At 44.8% G+C, this 16,609-nt stretch overlaps 1 protein-coding gene across 4 annotated transcripts in view; it reads right to left on the bottom strand.

Moving 5' to 3' along the window:
* ADGRV1 (adhesion G protein-coupled receptor V1) overlaps nt 1-16,609 on the bottom strand; it is a 461,586-nt gene that overhangs the window by 369,173 nt on the left and 75,804 nt on the right. For all 4 annotated transcript variants that reach the window (XM_083151800.1, XM_083151798.1, XM_083151797.1 and 1 more), the window contains 3 exons: nt 10,506-10,632; nt 7,147-7,332; nt 4,339-4,519 (listed from right to left, as the gene is read on the bottom strand). In XM_083151800.1, the coding sequence (XP_083007926.1) occupies nt 4,339-4,519; nt 7,147-7,332; nt 10,506-10,632 (494 nt within the window). The remainder of the gene's footprint in view (nt 1-4,338; nt 4,520-7,146; nt 7,333-10,505; nt 10,633-16,609) is intronic.

Here is a 16,609-nt window from a genome sequence, read left to right on the forward strand (position 1 = left end):
AGTGACATGGCAAAACCAGACAATAACTTACTCCCAGCGTCCAGATGGAGAGCCCATAGATAAAGAATTATTATTAAAAATCCGAACCAGTGGAAGACACTATAAATATGTTTACACGGTGAAGAAAAGTAAAATGATGGCCGGCAGAGTATCAGCCGGCTACTGTAATATGACCCTACAGCCAGAAACATGTGAGGAACGAGTCAGGGAGCAGGGGACGGGGATGTTCTTATGGATAATGTGTGACAAGATAATGAAATACTCTGTCCCTTATTTTCTCCCTGACGATGTTTATTATATTTGTGGTAGAAGGGCGTACAAATGGCTCTCCATGAACTACGTTGGTATTTGTTATCTAGGCAGAGTGTTACCGGAAGTGATGACCCTCACACACGATGAGATGATGAACGTACACAGAGGTATTTCTCCTCCTTACACTCATACCCATTATGACCAAATCCATAAAAGGGATTTAACAATAAGAAAAGAACCCCTAGCTTCTGAAATGATACACGAGTCGTTCGGTATCCAATTCCTCATTGCATTAGATATCACCCATACCGCCCGAGGAGTTATCAATTTTAAATACATACAAGCATTAGCCAGCTTGGTAGATAACATCACTGAGATTTATGATGACACCTTTAGATACACTGGGAAGGAGTTGCAAGCGTATAAAAGAGAGCTAGTCCAACATCGAATGGTGTTGAACTATCTGACAGCCATGACAGGAGGATATTGTGTCACCCTCTCTACACAGTTTGGGGTGAAATGCTGTACATATATCACCAACAATACTGAAGACCCAGAAGAAATCATCGATCACCGGATGGATGAGATTCTTCAGCTTAAATGGGAATTTAGAAGGGAACATAATATCAGCCTGGCAGAAATAGGTAACAAAGTTAGCGAATGGACCTCCTGGTTGAATCCAATGCACTGGTTCTCTGGTTTAGGAGAATGGGCGCAGGGGATCATAGCTAGCATAGGAAAACTCCTTCTCTGCATCGGTGGTGCCATCATAGTCTTTGTGCTATTGTTCAAATGTTTAAAGGTGGTGACCCGGGGAAAGGCAAAACGTACCGAAATCATGAGTGTAAGAACGAGGGATACAGAGGAAGACCAGGGTTTGGTATATGACCCAAAAATCGAAACCACCTCCCTTTAAAGAAACCATATTTGTGAACGTGTATATGTTGTAACCACCCCTGTTTTTATTTTTATCCCAAAATTGTACATTATCCTTCGTGACCCTGAGTAGATTGTTCGATAAATGCGGCCCATCGTTTATCCATGATCCTGGATCGGCCGAGAGCAGATGGTTTACTCCCCTTATATGTTTATTTCATGGATCCCAATTTCTTTGTTAGGATTATGAATTTCTGTTTTGTCGTGTGAAATATTTTGTAATGTAACAGTTTTATATTTACTGTTAAAGGGTGGACTGTGGAAGTCTAGGTACACACACGCCATTTTGTGATAGTATGGCCGCCATTTTGGTTCGCAGAGTTGCGCAAATAAAGTTTCCATACCCGAGTATGTGTGACAATGTGGACCAGAAGAGTAGACATACTATCACACATAAATTCATAATAACACACTTACACGAAAGGAAATATAGTTAAAAGGTTTAGAACGCCACACATAGCTTAGTTAGCCCTGCACACATCTGTCTGTATCGTGTTTAGTATCGTTCCGCTCAGCTCATCATGCAAAGTATTCCGGTCATTGCGAATATTTCGCAATGTACACTGTCCGATAGTTATGGACATAATCCATATTCCAGAGACAGTTTCTGTTGTAAGTAGTTAACAAAGGAAACTAGCTCAAACCGGTTCTTATCCTTGCTGACGCCGAAACCACCAAACAAAGGACTCTTAAAGTTCCCTCCCCTGCACCTGGTCAGACCAGGTACAGCGTCTAACCTCCAATCACAGTGGACCGGACATATGATCTCTGGCCAATGAGAATGGCCTTTTGACCTCCCCCTTCTGACCCTATAAGATATGCGACCCAGAGCAGCCAGGGTCTCTTCGGCACAACTACTTTCCCTGGACCTTCCTACCGGACTATCGCTCATTCCTGAACGATAGTGAGCTCTGACCGGACTGCTTTTCACATACTAGATGACCACGGTAAACGGTTGCATTTTCACGGTATTTATTCTTAAAGTATTGTTGGCTGATTGTGTTTTGTATTTGTATTCTTTCCCCTTAGCAGAGTTTGTTTAGTATTCATTGTTATTGTATTGTATCACTTGTTATACCTGTTTATTCTTATTTCTGTAACCCCCTTTTGTCCATTAGGGACTTTAATACAATCTTTTTACGGAGTTCTAACCTCCTTACTTCTATTCAGTGGTCGTGTCTAGTTATTCGCATAATAGCGATAAGGTACATTAAGGACTCTGTCCTTACATTGCGGACTCTGTCCTTTAAGGTATATTCGCACAATTGGAGACAAAGTCCTGCGAAAGGATCTCTTATTAAGGTATCGGTTCTTGGTGTATAACATACAATAGACTGTACGCTGCGCTGCGCTACGTTTTGTTCGCACGCAGTTAGGTATAACGGGTAAGCAGGTTACGGACACATTACGTAACCTGCGCTTTCCACTTATTGTCTCCTTGGTCATATCATATCAACATTAACAAAAGCGCCTTTAAAAAACCTCAATCTCACTTTTTTGTAGAGTCGACTGATATTCTGCTCTTTGCCGCTCTGCTTTCAGCCACCACCACCGACGCCGCCACTCTGATTTCCCGTTCCCATCTCCGCCGCTTTGACCTCCTGCCTCCACTGCAAAGCTTTCCGCCTGTCCTGATGAAAGCGCCTTGGTCCTGCTGCACTGCGCTGGTGCGCCTGTGAGCGGTGACGTCACCCGTGCACCCGCGCAATGCACTACTGGGAATGCAGGAGCCAGAAGAGGCTTCAGAAGAAATTTGAAACTAACAGGGGCTTTACACATTACAAGATGATCGCAGTCTACCGGCGGAAGGTCCGCGATAGACCGGTAGATCGCCCTAATGGTGTCGCCCTAATGACTGTCTAACAACTTGCTGATGACCAACTGATCCACACCCATTTATGATGGGTGCAGGAAGTGAAGTGCTAATGCTTGGATAAAGTCCTATTGTAATTCTGATTCACACCACAATTAGAATGTCATTAGGACCAGAAGTGACCCATTAAGCTTATGGCTTGAAAATTATACAATATGTGCTTTTCTCACAACACAAGCCCAATGGGTCCCAGTCATTAGTTTTAACTTAACTTACAGGTTTTTCCCATGTAGTCATCCGTATATACAGTATATGACAGAGATGAAGGTGGATCCTTCAGGACAACATTAATGAACCACTAATCTCATTGGTCTACACTCACTCAGTCTTAAGGTGGACACAGTTTACCAGATCACTACTGGATAACGTCAAATTCTCCAAATGTACAGAACAATGATGTCATATATAACAGATGAGGTAGAAAGGGACCTTTACAAACCACCCTTTATTCATGTACAATTTATTCTCCTAAAATACAGTTTACTTTAGCTTCATTTATGGCTTAGATTATGGGTAAAATTAAACATGAGATTGTCTCTATGACTTACTGCTTTTGTGTTTTACAAACTATTTATTACATTGATTGAAATAAGACTAGGGGCCAGATGTAATGTGACCGAACTCTGTTGTTTTTTTTTTAACCATGTCTTGTAAAAGAATCTCTGAGTTTGGCTATCCCGCACTGCCGCCGGACTCGCACCACAATATATCCGTATTGTGCATGTGCATTTAGTACAATGGGTGGCTGGAGGCACTGTACAATGTGCTCCACAGTTTATATAGGGAGAGAGACCAATCTCTCAGACCTCAGATACTCTCCGGGTGCACGATGCACCAGAGGGGAGCCATGGCACAGGTGACAGTTAGCCAGGACATGGGGATGGGGGAGCTTTTGCCATGATTTTTAATGGGCTTTGTTAGTCAAGGGGCTCACTTATCGATGGCTCCCAAATTATTTTAAATGTATTTTAAACAAAATGACAGGGGAAGCACTGCCTCCCCTGACTGCACGCCCCTGGTATGATGTTGATGCTAGAGAAGAGACAATACCGGACAGTCAAATTATAAACAAATCCACAACATCATTGATGTTACACACACAATAGAAATGCAGAAAGTGATCACAGTTTAGTCAAAAGGTTAGGTGGGTAAAGTTCTTTATTAAACCCACTCAAGTAGATTGAACCCAAAGGAAGAAGGTGCTTTACACATTGATGAAATGTTGAAATTAAATATAATCACTTCCAGTTCAAAATGATATAAAACCCCATCCTTACCATAGTGGATGTCATTTCCTTTGCTTTCATTTATTTGTTTTACTATTCCTGGGGAAACAAATTCAATAACTCCGTGGGGATCATCGTTTTTTAAAATAGTTATGTTAACTCTCCTGGCGTCCCCTAAGGTGCTGGGATAGTCCCCATGGCTGCTGAGCACCACCGAGTACATCTCATCCAGCTGTAAGCAGAACAAAGAGGTTTTCACATGTAGTACGTATAGTACCAGTAGAACAATAATGGAACAAACTGATTTTTTTAATAACCATTCTAGAACTGTTTCAGAAGTTAATTGGAGAGTGCCAGCCTATTGTAGTAATAATATCTCCTATGCCTAGTTCCCTCTATCACACCCTACTACTTACTGTATATAGACACAATATAATAATGAGGATCATGGCGTAGTAGAGATATTACTAAACAGGGTATTCCACAGCTGCCTCATACACTATCATACACCTTTCATTTTCTATGCTAAGTTCCCAATAAGGTTTATTTACATCTCTGATGGTTTTCAATGTGCACATGTGCAGAAGCCACGATGCATATGTACAGATCCGGGGCTACGATGACGCTTGCAGTGCCCCAAATGATGCAGCATGATTGATATGTTACCAGTGTTTAAGCACACATCCTAACTTTTGTATTTCTTAAAGTGGGACCTGCCACGCTGAAGGGGTAACTGGCCCGATAAGGGGGAGGGGCTAAGGGTCAATGGGCGTGGACTCAGGTAGTGGGGCATAGTCTAGCGTTGTGACCCCAGTTTTTATAATTTTCAGCGCCCGCCTCCCTGCAATGCAGAGTGCAGGCATACATCATCTCTTCAGTGATCACCGGCTGCTCTGCAGAGCAGCAGTGATCACCGGCTCTCCACAACTGCTTCCCGTCTGCAGAACATTGCCACCGACGGGAGGGACAGCAGAACAGTCTCCAAATAGCAGGACTGTCCCGTTGTTATTGGGACAATTGGGAGGTATGGTTTAAGGGTGTGACAGGCAGTGTTGCCAAAATCTAAGGTTGCTGACCCTGTTTTCTGGACATGATGAAGCCAGTGGCTGTGTCCTCGGAAACAGTTTCACTGGTGTTAGTGGCATGATTTCACCCAGGATTTTGTATCCAACTTGGAAGCGAGCTGGCTAAAACCTCTTTCAGACTTGCGGCTGGAACCAGCTTAATGCCAGGAAAGTGACATCAATGCTCACAGGTGCGGCCGGGTGCTTGGATATGAGATCATGTTTTCCTATGCTGCAAACAATTACCAGGTCGCATCAACCGGCTTACGCGTTTGCACGGTACCACGTCCTTCCTGGGACCATCCCTGCAAGCTAGATTGGACCTCGTTAACTCTTTTTACACTGAGCCACTCAGGTACAGTATATTATTACAGCAATAACCAAGGATTTTAGCAGTAGTGGAAAAGGGGTAAAATATACAAAGCCATACCTGTCTTCTGTATATATCTCTGCTATTATAAAGGAATAATGTACCATCTAATGTGAAATATAAGGATAACAGTATACATTTGGATATACGGGGTGGTACGGCGTACCGCTAAGATATATTTTATCTGTACCCTTTAAACCAGGCCTTTAAGTGTGGTGGTACGGGGTGGTACTGGGGGCATATCTGGCCCTGTGGGCATATGTGTGGCACTATGGGGGCATACCTAGCACTGTGGAGGCATATGTGTGGCACTGTTAATGCATATGTGTGGCACTGTGGGGGCATATCTGGCACTGTGGGGGCATATATGTGTGGAACTGTAGGGGCATATCTGGCACTGGGGACATAATAGTAATGGGCATCAGTTGTGCGGCAACGGCACAATGGGCATTATGGTGTAGGGCATAATGTGTAATGGGCATTATGGCATGGGTACATTTTGTGTGCAGGATTGCAATGCACAAGCCCAAACAGAAATGTCATTGTGTTCTAATGTTTTGTCATGTAGCCACTCCCCCTAGTGACATATGACCACGCCCCCTGACCACACCCATTTTCCGGCACTATGACATTTTTTCTACTTGCACCACTGAATTTCCTTATATGTCACAGGAGGGTACGCATTATATCCAATATATAACACACAGCATTGCATCGCATACATTACTATGTAAAGCCTTTTCTAGTCTGGTTTTCCCTAAAAACCAATCAGATTCTTCTTCATATTTAGCACCTTCTAGAAGATAATACATAGAATCTGATAGGTTGCTATGGGAAACATCCCATCTTCAATAGAACTCCCCTCTTAGTCAGTTTACCCTAACAAACACAATGCTAACATGATTGTCCATCATGCATACCATCTTGTAAATAAAATAACTTTTTGTCCTGGGGTCTTTTACATGTACTACATGTTCTCAGAGGTGTGATGGATACTAACAGTGCTGTATGCAGTCTCAGATATGTCCTTTACAGAAGGCTTAGTACTTAACAACAAAACAGTACAAATCCACTGTGGCTGAAATTCACATGCATCTCACATGTTCTACCATTCGCCAGCAACAAAAGAGCCGGGATCCCCAGCCTCAGTTCTGTGCATAGCAAACTGGTGTAATTGGCAAATGATTGCTTCTTTATGCTAAATAGGTGTCAGGGGATTTTCACACCATTATCAATCCTCTGTGATCTGAATAGTGGTTCACAGGTTCTTAATAACCACTTAATCATGTATTGCACCCTTTGTAGGGCATGGCAGTGTATGCAACCTTTCCTTCAGCTCTTTAAGTGCTAGTTGTGGACAAAGTTAACCTTTTGCACAAAGCGCTCAGGAAAGAAGTGCAGCCAGTGAGTAAAACTGTCTAATACCTCTGGTATCCCATCCATCCTTGTTAACAATGTAATTACAATCTCCTTTTCACCAGTCTTAAACTCCAGGATCCCAGTGTTTCCATAGAATTCATTGCTGTCCTTTGGTTCTATGGTGTAGCGTAGAAACTGCTGGACAAGGATACCTTTGGATCGTACAATCCTGAGCTCAACAGAATCTCCTTCCTAAGAAAAGAGAAAGTGAATGTACTGATCAGTTACACGTTTAAGGAGAAGAAAACAAACACCACATTGCCATGGTATACAGTAGCTCAGAGCTGCTGAACAGCTGCCAATGATTGGGGATGTGCCACATCCATTGTTCTGCCACTGATGAGTTCCTATAGGAAAGAAACAAATATATGCAAGTTGGACATCCAAATTTGCATAGTCAGCTGTATCTGGGCTTTTAGCACAAAGGAGGAGCGATTTGCATGTCTCTACCCTCAAGTCACACAATGATTCAATGCCTCTGTTTTTAAGGGGTTTTCAATGCCATGCTCTTCCTATGTTGCAGAAACTATATGCCAATACCATGGTGTGTTTTAAGAAAGCATTTACAGGTAGGGCTGTAAGAGAACCGGTATGCAACTACTGCTGCTGTCCAAGGTGCAAGGCCAAGGAGATAGTAGGGCTGGTTTCACACACTCCGGCTCCTGCCGGACGGTGAAATCCCGCACGGCCAGGGAGCCGTGCCGCACACATTAGTTGTGAATGGACACTATTGTGTCCATTCACACGGGACGGCCACGGCCCGGCCGCACGGTTGCAGCCGGATCCCGCCACTGGAAGGGACGGCTGCCGGGCTGTGGCCATCCCCTCCATGATAAACTAGTGTGTGCGGCATGGCTCCCTGGCCGTGCGGGATTTCACCGTCCGGCAGGAGCCGGAGTGTGTGAAACCAGCCTAAGGGTGCTACCCCTACGAACCCTGCCTAAAACTTGTAGGGTGCGCTGAGTGGCATACAGTTACATAGAAAGGTGCCAGGTACTAACCTACCTGGTGCTGTTATGTGATGTCATTATGTCAGGTGTGACAGGAACACCTATGTCAGAATTTGAAGGGTTCAGTATGTGATCCATATTCCTGCAGCCCACACTCTGCTCTTTTGTGTATGCACAGGAGGCTGAGCTGAAAGTTGCCTATTGCCTAGATCAGTGGTTCCCAACCCTGGTCCTCAAGTGCACCCCCAACAGTGCACGTTTTGCAGGTCTCCACACAGAATCAGTGAAATAATGAGCTCCACCTGTGGATCTTTTAAAATGTGCCTGAATAATCTGTGCACCTGCCGGGTGACCTGGAAAATGTGTACTGTTGGGGGTACTTGAGGACCAGGGTTGGGAACCACTGGCCTAGATAATAGTGGGCATAGGCGTGCCCCTAATGCTGCGCACACCCTTATGTACACCTCCCTGCCACTAGCCTCTTACCAAAGACTCTTGCTTTTTAGAACTGTATTCTATTAATCAATTATGTATGTTTTGCATTATTAATTGTACTAGATCATTGTCATATCACTACATACCTGTGTCATCCATATGTTTTTGACTTTATTTGCATGTACACTGAGTATTTAGAAGATTAAAAAACTGAAATAGGCAGGAGATTATGGTGTGGCTGAAAGATGTTTTATATTGTAGCGAGTGCAAATAGATGATGGTAGACACTCCTGATTGGCAGTGCTAGACACACCCCTTTGATGGTGCACCCCCTAAAAAAATGTGCTGCGAGCGCCTATGATAGTGGGTATAGGTAACAGTAAAACTGCTACTGTTACATGGGTTGTAGCTACTGTACTGTTACATATATAGCTGTATTAAGTATAAAAACGGTAGTAAATAATGTTTGGACACATTATATGGTGATTCATATCTAAATGTATGTAACAGAAAGCCAGTACACCCTGTGCTGGCCCCGTCCCATAAACCTATGATCCCACACCTAGGGGGCAGGACACATGGCAGCCGATAGGTAGGCAGGGCCCGGTAAAATATTGGGGGCGTGGCCTAATCACAGGAGGCGTGGTCACCCCGTGATGAGGCCACACCTCCAAAATGTTTAGAGGGTGAAAAAACACTCTCAAGCCGAGCAGCAGAAACAGCATGTGCTGTGCTGACAGCAGGCTCAGCAGCTCTCACACTGTCCGTGAGATGCTGCTGCCCAGGGGGGAGGGTGGGGGGGGGGGTGTCGGACCAGGGCCCCCGCCGGGCCCCTCCAGCAAGCTCCAGCCCAGGTAATTAGTACCCTCTCGGCGGCCCTGGCGGGACCAGCCAATCTGGGAATTAGAGCACCACATGGATCTGTTGTAGCACTACTTTTTGCAGTGTGATAATACTATACTTGCCTACCTGACCCTCTCCATGAGGGAGAAAATGCTCTGTTCCTGGTACTGTATGATTGCCATCACCTGTGGTGAACTAGTTAATTGATAAGAAAGGTGTTTCACCACAGGTGATGGCAATCACACATTACCAGGGAAGTCCAGGAACAGAGCATATTCTCCCTCATGGAGAGGGTCAGGTAGGTAAGTGTGGATAATACAGACACCGTGCAATCGACATGCACATACTGGGGAGCAGCAATGGTGCCACGAATGGGGCCCTGCTTAACGGCATCGTTCGCACACCACTACATATAGGGCCTTATTCTGGTTCACTCTCAATGACAAATTCCTTCTCAAATGGACAAAACCATGTGCACTGCAGGTGGGGCAGATGTAACATGTGCAGAGAGAATTAGGTTTGGGTGAGTTATTTTGTGCAGGGACTGCTTTATTTTTACACTGCAATATAGATCTCACTTTGAAGTAAAACCCCACCCAAATCTAATCTGCACATGTTACATCTGCCCCACCTGCAGTGCACATGTTTTTTTAGAAGGAATTTGCCTCTGAGAGTGAACCAGAATAAGGACCATAGTCCTGCTTTTTACACTGATAGGAACATACAGTATGAGCATCTACATGTATCCACCCACAATATGAACCTGAAGATTGCAGCCATCATTATTCTAAATTGTGCAGCAAGAAAAACATACAGTATGAGTATCTTAGTAATGTCTAGATTAGCTTTTAACCAAGGGCGTAACTACCATAGGTGCAAGGGGTGCAGCTGCTATGGGGCCCAGAGCTGAAGGGGGCCCATCTTTGCTGTGTAAGTAATGTTTTACATACATTTATCACCATCAGTTGCTAAATAGGGGGCCCTTACAAGCTTTTGCTATGGGGCCTACAAATATCTAGGTACGCCTCTGCTTTTAACTTTGATATAGTAATTTCCAATTCTAAACACAAGTATAAGAATAAAAGAATGAACTATAACATACTGTATATACAGTAAAAGGTATACAAATAGTCTTACTTTGACGCTATAAGGACCTCTGTAAGACTGAGAGAACTCAAACACTCCTCCCGGATCATCATTTTCCAGTATAGTTAGTTTGCAGCTGGTAAATCCCGACTTCAGGACCTGGTTTTCCACATTAACACTTTAAGATGTTCAAAATGAATATAGATATATATTATTATTACTACATATTGAGATACTGACAGCAAAACATGTTAGTAAACAGCCACATATTACAAATAAATAAATACCTTATTGATATGTTGTAGTAGTAGTAATAAAGCAGAGGTACAGGTATCACCGTAATATCTCACTTGTGCCTCCAAACTTCTTGTACGTTTTGTGATGACATTAATCTCTCTTCTTCTGACCTCTCCCCTCACATCCCCTCTTATAATATCTGCTATCGGTCATCAATGCCTTGCCAACTACAGTCCATTCTATAGTCTTCTACATGTCTCATTTCCCTAAAAGGATGGTAAGTGCGTCACTGGCTCCCTGTCCTGCTCAGTATTAAGGTCAAACTACAAAGATGGGCGTTCTATTGAAGATGGGATGTTGCCTATAGCAACCAATCAGATTCTACTTCTTATTTAGTTAGCACTTTCTAAAAGATAATAGATAGAATCTTATTGGTTGTTATGGACAACATCCCATCTTCAACAGAACTCCCGTTTTAGTAAATGTACCCCTTTGTGTCCACCCACAGCCACTCTAGAACGATGTCATCCACAGATTTAACTATAAATATCTGTAAATAATGCTATTTGTTTGTAACAACTCTAGGCTTGATTCCGATATGGACACGATGCCGATATTTACGATGCTAAGCGATTATCGGCTGACAATGATATGAAGAGAATGTTCACAAATTTTATGTGGAATACATAAGTGAAACATGATCATAACTCTGTTTATTTTTGTGCCAAATACAAACCTTCACAAATACCAGAGATGGTAAGAAAACCGCTTCTCAACAAAAGCAGTGGTACTAGTAGAGACGCATCTATTTATTTTAACTATAGACACATTTATTTACTGAAGGTTGGTCCATGGAATTTTCAGCTGTCAGAAGGTTGCTTTCCTCGATATTGGGATATGTAGATGATATTGTGTAGATAGTTTGGTCTGCTGTGTAGGAATGGATGGAAGGAGAGAGAAGTCTACATGTTTTCGCTTCTACTGGACCCATCAATTTGGGTCAGTGCAGCTGTTCTTCATGTTTTTCATGTATTAATCAGCACATTTGTGATATATTCATATGAGATCATATATTTTTATAATTTGCCTATTTTTTCATAACTAAAAAGACAGTGGAGGAGAATATTTAGAGAGCAGTCATTTTTAATGTACTTCTGAATAGCTGTAGGCTTTCATATACTGTAAAAGTCTGAAAGTGTATTCGCTGTAATGCCCGGTACACACCAGGACGATGGAGCTCGTGAGCGGGTCGTCACAGGAACGTAAGCCACGCTCACGAGCTGACGGCGCGCTAACCCGCCTCCGACATGCCGCGAAAATGCCTCTGATGTGATCGCGATCCGATCACAACCCCCACCCACTGCAATGGTTGGTTCTGAGATCCTACCTGCAGCAGGTAGGATCTCAGAAAAGACCGACCGACCCGCGGGGTCGCGCATCGGATCGGGATCGCATCAAAAGGACAGCGAAATGGCCCAAAACATGGCCAATTTACATACAATCGGTCGAGACTGTATCTAAATTGACTCGTTTTGGGCCATATTGTCCTGGTGTGTACCCCACATAAGTCATACTTGCCTACCTGACCCTCTCCATGAGGGAGAAAATGCTCTGTTCCTGGACTTCCCTGGTAATGTTTGATTGCCATCACCTGTGGTGAGCTAGCTAATTGATAAGAAAGGTGTTTCACCACAGTTGATGGTAATCATACATTACAGGTTGAGTATCCCTTATCCAAAATGCTCGGGATCTCAGGCACTAAATTTGAATGCCAAGCAATCATTTTCTTGCACATATTTACTGCCAGTTACATATAATATCTCCAGTAGTTCTGTTACAGATGTCCCCAGTAGTGCTTTTAGCAAGTAAAATTATTTTTTTGCACTTTCTGGAATGTATGGTTTTAGAATAATTTAGATAAGGGATACTCAACCTGTACCAGGGAAGTCCAGAAACAGAGCATTTTCTCCCTCATGGAGAGGGTCAGGTAGGCAAGTGTGCTGTAAGCAGATGTATTTCACTTATATGAGCTTAGGGCCGAATACACGTATGTTCTCAAATGCAAATGAGATTTTCTAGACCACAAGTTCTCAAACTCGGTCCACAGGACCTCACACAGTTCATGTTTTCCAGGTAACATCTTCATTTTTTAAAATGTGATAGATGTTGATGCACAGTGCTCCTGCTGGGTGACCTGGAAAACATCACCTGTGTGGGGACCAGTGGCGTAACTAGCATAAGGCAGCCCCCGCTGCCGCTTGGGGGAGCGTGCGGCAGCAGGGTCTGTGTGGGCGCCGGCAGGGCTGCCCCCCCCCCCCCCCCCCCGACTCCTCGTCTACCCCTCCCAATAGCAGCAGCAAAAGCAGCAGTGTCTGAACCCCCCCTCCCCCTCCTTAGCAGCGGCAGCGCTGCCTGACTCTTCATTTACCGCTCCTAATAACCGCAGTACAGGCAGAAGTGTCTGAAACTCCACCAAACCTGCCCCTCCTGAGCAGCGGCAGCGCTGCTCCACTCCTGGCTGTCACTGTGCATATTACAGGCTGCTGTGCCTAGTGCTGCCCTCCGGACCGTCATCATCCAGAGCCACCTCCAGTCCCCCTCCAGTCCCCACGTGTCATGTGCGGGGCCACCCACATATTCCCCCGCGCACACCCGCCTGCGAATTACCTGCAGGAGCGCAAATTGTATGGGGAGCAGGAGAATGGCGTGCGGATTAGGACGGAGCCGGAGACAGGAGCACTGATGGGGAACACTGCAGGAGACAGCCCACCCGCAGCGCAGATGCCGGAGGGGGTAAGGAACACAAATAGGAGATAGATCAGAAGCAGCTAGTGTAGACAATGCATGAGGGCTGAGGAAGGGGGGCTGAGGCGCACAGTCAAGTTGTAATGGACTATGTGTGTATGTATGTGTGTGTATATGTGTGTGTGTGGGGGGGGGGGGGGGGGTTGGGGTTGGCCAATGATGTGAGAAAGCCACACTTGGTGATGGGGGTATGGGAGAGCCACACTTGGTGATGGGGGTATGGGAGAGCCACACTGGGTGTGGGGTATGGGAGAGCCACACTGGGTGTGGGGTATGGGAGAGCCACACTGGGTGTGGGGTATGGGAGAGCCACACTGGGTGTGGGGTATGGGAGAGCCACACTGGGTGTGGGGAACCTCACAGCCAGAGCCACCACCACTAACTGGAGCCTCCACCGGACCACACACACACATATATATATATGTGTGTAGTTAGGGCCCCAATGCACTGCTTTGCCCAGGGGCCCACACTGCTGTTAATATGGCCCTGGGCACACACCGGCACCCGCCTGGCGCACTGACACTGGGAGTGAGTGACATGATGAATGTGGGGGCTGCAGCTACTCCCCGGCCGCTTTGTTTTTAAAGGGCAGCCAAGCCTGCAGCGGGAGGTGAAACGGATGTCTGGCTGTTCCAGAAGCCACGGATGTAAGTGGCGTGCTGCCCGGCCAAGCCTCCACTAGCCAGCGGGCAGCAGCACATAAGTGCTTTTTCCTCTCTTCATGTGCTGCAGCCAGGGTGACAAGCTCCCTGCTCCCCTTGGAAGGTGGTAAGCAGGGAGATGTGGGGCTCACTTTCAGCGTAAAATACGTATATATATATATATATATATATATATATATATATATATATATATATATATAGTGGGGCTCACTTTCAGTGTATATATAATTTCTAAAATATGAGGGGGGGGGGGGGCGCCAGAAACTTTTTTGGCAGGGGGGAGCTAAATTTCTAGTTACGCCACTGGTGGGGACCTGAGGACCGAGTTTGAGTACCACTGTTCTATGCTACAAAGTCATACCTCCCAAGTGTTACGATTTCAGCGGGACAGTCCCGATTTTCGGGTCCTGTCTCGCTGTCCCACCCGTGGCCGGCATTGTCCCGCTGTGGGGGGTGGCAGTTGGGAGCCCCCCCAAGCTGATTGAATAGACGCTGTGCGCATAGCGTCTATTCGTGGCCGAAAATGGGGTTGTGGCTAATTTGCATAAGCCACACCCTCATTTGCATAGCCCCCCCGCCCCCTCCGGGCGCGCGCAGCTTCGCCACGCGAGTGTCCCTATTCCAGCAGTCAAGAAGTTGTATGTAAAAATGAATAACACTGAGATTAAGGATTGGCCTATGGCTACACAGATTGAATACAGCAATAGCGGCGCAGTCAAAATGTTTTAGCACGTAAAGTCTTGCAGTTGATGGAAGATAAATGCTTTGAAAATGGCCATGATAGACCTGCGTTTTTCTAACAGCTCTCTGTATATTCCTGTTAACATCTCCATACGGCCATGTCCTGTCAGTCACTTTTACATGCAATCCTCATTCCGAGCAAGATTGCAGCTGCGCCTTTGCAGTGGCAGCACATGCACAATATAAACAGCAGATCACAGCAGTGCATGCACACACACAGACAGACATGCATGGATATAGTTCCGTTTTTATATTACAGCCAGTTGCAGGTAGGTCTGCGCTGATTCCAACTTTACTATTCAATCAAATCACACACTTATTGCACTTACCCAAAGTAAACCACAAATCTTTCTGTCTCTACCCTGGCAAAACAGGAAGGGATCAGGGAGGAAGAGTGAAGGAGTGAAAGGACACTGCCAAAACCTCAATAAACAGCATAAGAATAAGAAACCACTTTTATTCTTTAAGCACACATAATGTTGCTGACTTGGGAGCTCTATTTGTTGGGTGCTGCCCTGTTTACAAAGCCTAGAAAGGGAATTTGTCAGCTCTTTCTAATGAGAGGTGACCTTACGACCAAACAGCATGTCAGAACCCATTTAATACATCCCCTGCCAACCCTCTTTCCGCAGGAGTGTTGCCAAGCTCCAGTCCAAGGCTTCTATACAAATTCTGTTCAGCTGTCATTGGAACCAAAGAAAAGTGTTTGCTTAGCCTTATTATAGTCATACTTGCCTACTTTTAAAAAATAGTTTCAGGGACATTATAGTTGGTAGTAGAATTTTGCATAGCGCCCCATTGAGGGGGCGTGTCATGCTCTACCCAAAGGGCGTGGCTAGTTCCATATATGGAGAGAATTTGAAAAGAGATTGTGCACGTTGCACCTAGAAGCGTGGGTGTGTACTGCTACATCTGAGAGGAATCTTTTAAAATGACTTATATACAAATGTAGAGTAGCCCCAAAGCAGTGAGTAAGAGCTATTATACTGCTAAAGTGCTGGGAAATGGTGCTGATGATTCAATGTAAATGTATCTGTCTCACTTTCCTTTTTTCCTCACAAATGTAACAGTGTAATGTGGGCCAGGTGAAATGAGGGAGATTGCTAGACTAATGAGGGAGAGAGGGAGATTGCTGTTATTTCATGGAGTCTCCTGCAGAATGCAGGAGGGTAGGCAACTACTGTATGATTATAGTTTGTGCATGCCTAATATGCATGGTTTGTATTAAGTATATGTTCACCCCAAACCTTTAACTACACAAATATGTAAAAATATATAATTGCCCAATATACCCAATTACTTGGTCCCAAAGTAAGATATTTTATCTTTCAACAGCTATGCAATAGCTATGCATTGATAACATGTAAGTAAATTCAGTTTGACCATACACAGGGCCTAATTCAGCCTGGATAGCTACAGAAAGTATAACATTCACAAATGACAAACCACTGCGCATGCGTACTGCGCGCATTGCACATGCACAACACATAGTTACAAAAAATGCGTATGGATTGCAAATTCAACATTGCCGGAGCTTGGCTGACAGGAAGCTGGCATGCCAGGGGTGGAAACCTACCGTTTTCTGTGTGTCTGAAAAAATGCCAGTGTGACCAGGAGTTTTTGAGGCGGGTCTGTGATGTCAGCTCTGACCACTTCCAGCCAGTCTCAGTCGCAGATTAATGGAAGCCTCAGACCTACGTACTCACATTT

Source organism: Crinia signifera, chromosome 1 (assembly GCF_055691185.1).
Source record: "Crinia signifera chromosome 1, ASM5569118v1, whole genome shotgun sequence".
NCBI lineage: Eukaryota > Metazoa > Chordata > Amphibia > Anura > Myobatrachidae > Crinia > Crinia signifera.